The sequence below is a fragment of the Pieris napi genome, chromosome 13, assembly GCF_905475465.1.
Source record: "Pieris napi chromosome 13, ilPieNapi1.2, whole genome shotgun sequence".
NCBI classification, from domain to species: Eukaryota; Metazoa; Arthropoda; class Insecta; order Lepidoptera; family Pieridae; genus Pieris; species Pieris napi.
The window spans coordinates 9,987,769-9,993,730 of NC_062246.1; the positions used below are offsets into that span (position 1 = coordinate 9,987,769).

At 32.1% G+C, this 5,962-nt stretch overlaps 1 protein-coding gene across 2 annotated transcripts in view; it reads right to left on the reverse strand.

Annotated features, from left to right (window-relative positions):
• Window positions 1-5,962, reverse strand: part of LOC125055620 (putative fatty acyl-CoA reductase CG5065) — a 16,886-nt gene extending 10,924 nt beyond the window's left edge. The window contains exons 1-3 of one of the 2 annotated variants that reach the window (XM_047658084.1): window positions 5,849-5,962; window positions 1,707-1,892; window positions 1,281-1,435 (exon numbers count right to left, since the gene is read on the reverse strand). In XM_047658084.1, the coding sequence (XP_047514040.1) occupies window positions 1,281-1,435; window positions 1,707-1,892; window positions 5,849-5,857 (350 nt within the window). In that variant the 5' untranslated portion in view covers window positions 5,858-5,962. Of the gene's footprint in view, window positions 1-1,280; window positions 1,436-1,706; window positions 1,893-2,529; window positions 2,581-5,848 lie in introns of those variants that run through there. The other variant, XM_047658085.1, reaches the window with a different exon arrangement.

Genomic DNA, 5,962 nt, shown 5'->3' on the forward strand with positions numbered 1-5,962 from the left:
GGAAACTGAGTCCACAAACCTAATGGTCTTTTGTGTTACTCTATGTACCAACTTTTCGATAGTTTCGTCAATTCATGTAACAAACTATAAATAACGTCCAAGGGTCGATCCAGCGTCATACAAAGTTCAAATTTGTTTAAGAACGTATCAAGGATATAACGCGAACGTGTTCGTGTTTATAATGAATTAGAAGGGACCGATTGAATGGTTTTATACATAATCTGTTTATATTTAATGACTTAACATTATTACTTTAATTTACATAAGGTATAATATAATTACTTTTATAAATATACAATTTTAAAGCGAAATTAATAAAGCATATGATTGCAACCTTACTAATATTATGTTTTAATGAGGTTTTAATTTAAATATATCATTAATAACAGCATTTCTTTTTATTAATGCAACTATATAATCAATCTAAAATTTGTTTTATAATTTTTTAGTTACTTGATATTTAATGTTCTATTTACCAACAGTAATAATAACTATCAGGCGTTAACATAAATATTTAATTACGCCTGTGCACTTGGGCCACAAACAAGAGTTTCTACTCCAAAGGGACAACATCAAAGCTGCAGGAAGGACGCTATATTTGAGGCGTTTATTATTTTCGAGGTAAGTCGTCGTCGTCGGGTTGTCTCTCTCCCTAAAATATGGGGGCCGATGGATGGCCATGCGTCATACTCGTGAACGGGTGCTACTTGTGGTGACTGGTCGTACTTAAATTCGTGTATGCGGTGATGTTAGTTATTTCGACTATGTATTTCCGTGTTGTTCTCACGAGAATGTAAGTGCGTGCTCCTATTTCACCATGCCTCCTGCTGATAGAGGACAAGTCTTTGTTTTTTTATATGTTTTGTGGTATTTTGTTACTTAAGATGTCATGTAGAACATGGTGTAATGGTTGCAGCTCCCTTACAAACGTTGGGTAAAACAAAAAACTTGGCGTTTAAAAAGAGTGGCGGAGAGTTTATTGCCAGTTCTTCTCTTCCGTTCTACGCCCTTGATTTGAGAACTGGCAGTAAATGTAAAATTAGAAGCATATAATGTATATTTCTTTTTTTTACGTTCATAAGTGTACATAGTGTTACCTATATGAATAAATGATTTTTCACTTTAACTTTCTAACGATGCCCGTTAGCTCCAACAGCTGGAACATTGACGGAGGCAAGAGAGAAGAAAATGTCATTGAGCGTGTCGTTGTCTACTTCATGAATTGCATAGGAATAATATTCTACTTAGGTATTTACTCGCAATAGTTATTACCAACTTACTTGACTTGCGCCGCGCAGTGGAAGATAATCTGACAGTCATCCAGCAATATCTGCTTATCTTGAGCAGATAGGCCCAGGTTTTCTGACAGCAAATCACCACGCATCATTTGAAGCTTACTAAAGAGGTGTGGGTCCGCTCGAATATTGTCGAATGCCTTTAATAATTAATGTTGTAACTTAACTTTAAACAGTCACAAATTTAGTTAAAAATAGTGGAAAGAATTTTCAATGTGTTTTTCTTTTTAAATTTTTAAGCCTGTCCATATAAGAAAACTGTACTATACACACAGAGCAAATAGTAAAAAGATATTAACACTTTTTTAATCTTGCTTTAATATTATTTTTTAACAAATTCGAGATGTCAGCGTTAGTTTATACATTTTAGCTAATTATTGATAATTGAAGATCACCATTGGCTGTACTTACCCTGGAACTGATGTACTGCCTCATCCTTAGCTTCATGCCCTGGCCACCGCGTGGCCTCATGAGTAAATATATCCGCCTGACGTCGCAGCATCTCAGCAGCTTTTCCACAAGCACCTTCCCGATGAAACCAGTCCCTCCAGTAATGAAGATGCTCTTGTCACAGTAAAAGTCAGTGACCGTCGCCATCTTTACAAATTTTAATAATAAAGTGTTACGTCGATTTATTAGCCATTTCTGTAGATTTGGTTCAAAAATATGTAATTAGTGGGTATGATTGTCTATTGTCCGCATACATTGGCAAGTACCTACTGCGTTTTCGTATATTAATAATTTCACAACTACCCGCGTTTCATACCGTACTGAATGCAAAGTTATTTTAAATATATTCATTATTTCAAGTAAAACTACCTACCTACAAACAAAAAGGGATCTTATAAGAGTAAGTGTCTTTTCTCCAACTTCGATTTGGTTCCCGTTGTATAGAGACTCTTGGGCCCTAGGGTTCAAGTGCACAAGCGCTAATTAAAGATCTAAGTTGGCGTCTGGTAGTACCGGTACTCGTTCAACGTATAGTCGTATAAATATCGTAATACAGCTAGGAAATGCTGCCAGCGTTAAACGTACAATGTCACAGGGACCTAACTTTTTAAAAAAAAAAAATTTTCTTTTTATTATTTTTTAATTATTTATATTATTAGTATGTAAGTTAAGAAAATTGTTAATACTGTTTATTTGATTGTTATAATTTCTAAGCACCAAACGAAGCAGAGAAGAAATTAAAAAATCTATTAATGCAAAAGTAATTTAAGGAACATTAACTTACCTCAGAGCTAAACGATGTCACTTTACGTCTACTTGAAATGAAAAACTATTATTTTAAGAACGCGTGCTATTTATATACTAAAACTAATTAGTTTCATCACGTATTGTCTTCTAGGGTCAATCGCTTAACCCCATATATTGGATTTTAGGTCATATTTAATTCTGGTTAATAAAGTCAAAACATTTTAGAGGTTTGTCAAAGATAACAGACAGTAACTAAACATAAATTAAGAATCTTATTTGGAATGACTCAATGGAATGATGATGATGAGGAATAAAAGGGATAGCGAGGAAGGATTGGAAAATGGTGGCGATGATGAGAGAAAAGTGGAAGAATTTTGAGGTGGCCTTCACTGCGTCGGAGATCGTGTACTAATGGCATAATGGCACAAGGATTGACCTTAGGTAAATTTGAAATACCCATGGTACAAAATTACTATGGAGATAGAACGTTAAAAAAACGAGTAAATTAATTGTATTTATATAACCTAATTTAATAATTAATAAGCTATGTTTAATATAAAACGAGGTATGTGCAGTCAAACTGCGTAAGCAGTTTTGCGTGGCACGGTTTAAATGAAAGTGTAACTTTTTATGAATTACATACATACATAGAATGTTAAACATAATGACACGGACTTAATGTAAATCCTGATTATTATTATTATGTAGTACCCGAATACAGGCTATTTTTTTTAAATAAATATAGACAAAAAAAGGATTAAAGTTTGTCGGGCTTGGCTTCGCTTAATTTTAAATTAATTATGTATAAAGAACAGGAATTTATCGGGAATGAAGGCTATTTACTAAACATTTTTTTGAATGTTAATTGTATACAAGGCATATATTAACTATTGTCTAGCATTCAGACAATCGTTAATACAAAGTTTAATCTATACTAATATTGAGATTATAAGTTTCTAAATATCTGATTCACTTTAATACGTGTTTACGTGGTGTTCCCGTAAAGTGCTTTTTTAAATTAAACCCACAGACAGGAGGCTTATCTGATGTTAAGTGATATGAACACTTCCATTGCCAGAAGGCTCGCCTCTTAAGAAAAGGTACGCTCTTTTTTGAAGGACCTTAAGTCGAATTGTTTCAGAAATAAGTCAGTGGGCAGCTGGTTCCACATAGTGTTAGTGCGCGGTAAATACTGCATTAAAAAACGCTCAGTTGTGGAAAAATTCATGCTCCTATTAGAATCAATAATGTTTTTTTTTTAATATTAGGTCCTTAATTATAAAATTGACGTTTTGTATGGAATGAACAAAAAGTAGATTTTTTTTTTAAGAATATCTTTAGTTAATCAAAGTATGTACTATAGCTATCAATGCAATTTTGCCATCTTATAAGTTGAGAGGCATTGATCTCTTTACTAAAAAAACATTCGGACCGAATGAAATCTTTGAAGGCGGTTTCGACTGCCCCATCAGAGTAGAATTTCTACTTGCAAGATTTCGAAAAAATGGTAATCTGTTGGAAAAAGGTCCTAATATTCTAAGTGCATGAAACCACTCTTTATTTTTGCACTTTAATATTTTTACGTCAACACTTGTAACACTTGAATGACACTAATTAATGTTATAATCCAATCTAAATTTACAATCACCGATGCTCAAAATACGTTAATACTGATTCAAAGTTTAGTTATATTAGTAAAATCTCAAGGAAATAATAAAGTTTCATGATACAATTATTGTGTGAACTCTTTATAACGTCATTGATTATAACGAAAACCCTAACGTAAAAATAGATAAATTTGTTTGTGTTAACCCGAAAACCATACATTAATTCACTCTTTATAACGCAACATCCGTTCTCTATACTACGAATCTACGATTAAATATTTTCATATTTAGACATCAACAACATACTTAAGTGTAATTATTTTTATAATCAGCTTACAAAACTAACCTATTGAGGTGCCGAAATTTCTAAGAAAGACACCTGAGGTCATAAACAGCCGTCTCGCTTTTGTTATTGTTAATTGCATTAACGCGTGTGCTATTATTCTTAGATTACATATACTGTCATAGCAAAACATATCAGGCAAAGTTAACAGAAATATATGTGCTTAGAATAATTTACCCATTGATAGTTATAAAATTAGAAATTATTGTAATTGGTTAATTTTGTTTTCTTTTTCTCTTTTATACGTAAAACGAAAACTCTCTATAACGAAAAAATATGATCGGTCCCTTGAAATTCGTTATAAAGAGATTACACTGTATACTAATATCGTACTACACAAATAAACTAATTATACAATTTATTTCACGTGTATTGGTTTTCTTCTTTAAAATGTTTGGTATATTGAGTATTTTTATAACAAGAACGATCGTAAACATCGTAGGTACCTAGTAGGTACCTATCACATCTCGTTAGTCTCGCTAACTTGAGAATGGCTGGACTGATTTGGCTAATTATGATCTTGAAATATTTGTGGAAATTCACCGAAGTCTTAAGCGGAAAAATAAATGTTAAGTAAAGTTATTTAAAACGACAATTAAATTTTCTAATAGACACTGTTAAAAGTAGGTATGATCTCGTTGGTCTATTTTAAAGTTTTGACACAATGAAGTGTAGGTGAAACGAAGTTCACCGGCTCATCTAGTTAATGAATAAACATTAGATTGGACAATTTAATAATACGACTAACAAAAAGAAAAGCGATACTAATCAATACACGAACAAAAATATTGGAGGCCTGACATGATTTTGACTTTTGTCTATAAATTAAATTAAAACTAAAATAGGTATAATTGTGTACTCACAATTTGCGTTTAAAAGACGCAGATTAAAAAATTAATTTTAAAGTCATCAAATGGATTTTACTTATAGTTAACTTGGGATGTTCTTTGTTGTATTTATAGACATCTTGTATCTCCCGGGAATATGGTTACCGACGCCTTCATTTTTTTGTTGCGTCTTTGTTTACGTCAACTGTTTGCTGTTCTTTTGTTTAATAATAAAATTTTAATCTCACCGCCGAATAAGTTACGTATTTTTTTTTAAATTGCTTAGTAGTTGCTTTTATTAATAATTAAACAAAAAAAATATGTTGTATAATGTAAAAGTACCGATATTACTGACTTATAACAAATTAATATTTTATAAAATATTGTGAGTAAATCAAAGGGATCACTACGTGTCTGCTAACAATAGCGCGTCACTCTATTGTATCGTCAAACCCAACATCCGAAGCAAAACAATAGTCTAACCGTCTAACGGATACTTTCAAACTAATGTCATATAAAATCCCTGTCCAAAGACAGGTTATCTAATTAAATAATAAAGAAAACATAGTTTTATCATACCTGTAACATAAATACACGATATAGATGGTAATCACTAATCACTACAGTTTGTAAACAAACGTGAGATGCCACCGGCAAACGTTACAAACAAAACACTGCCATCTTGCACAGAAC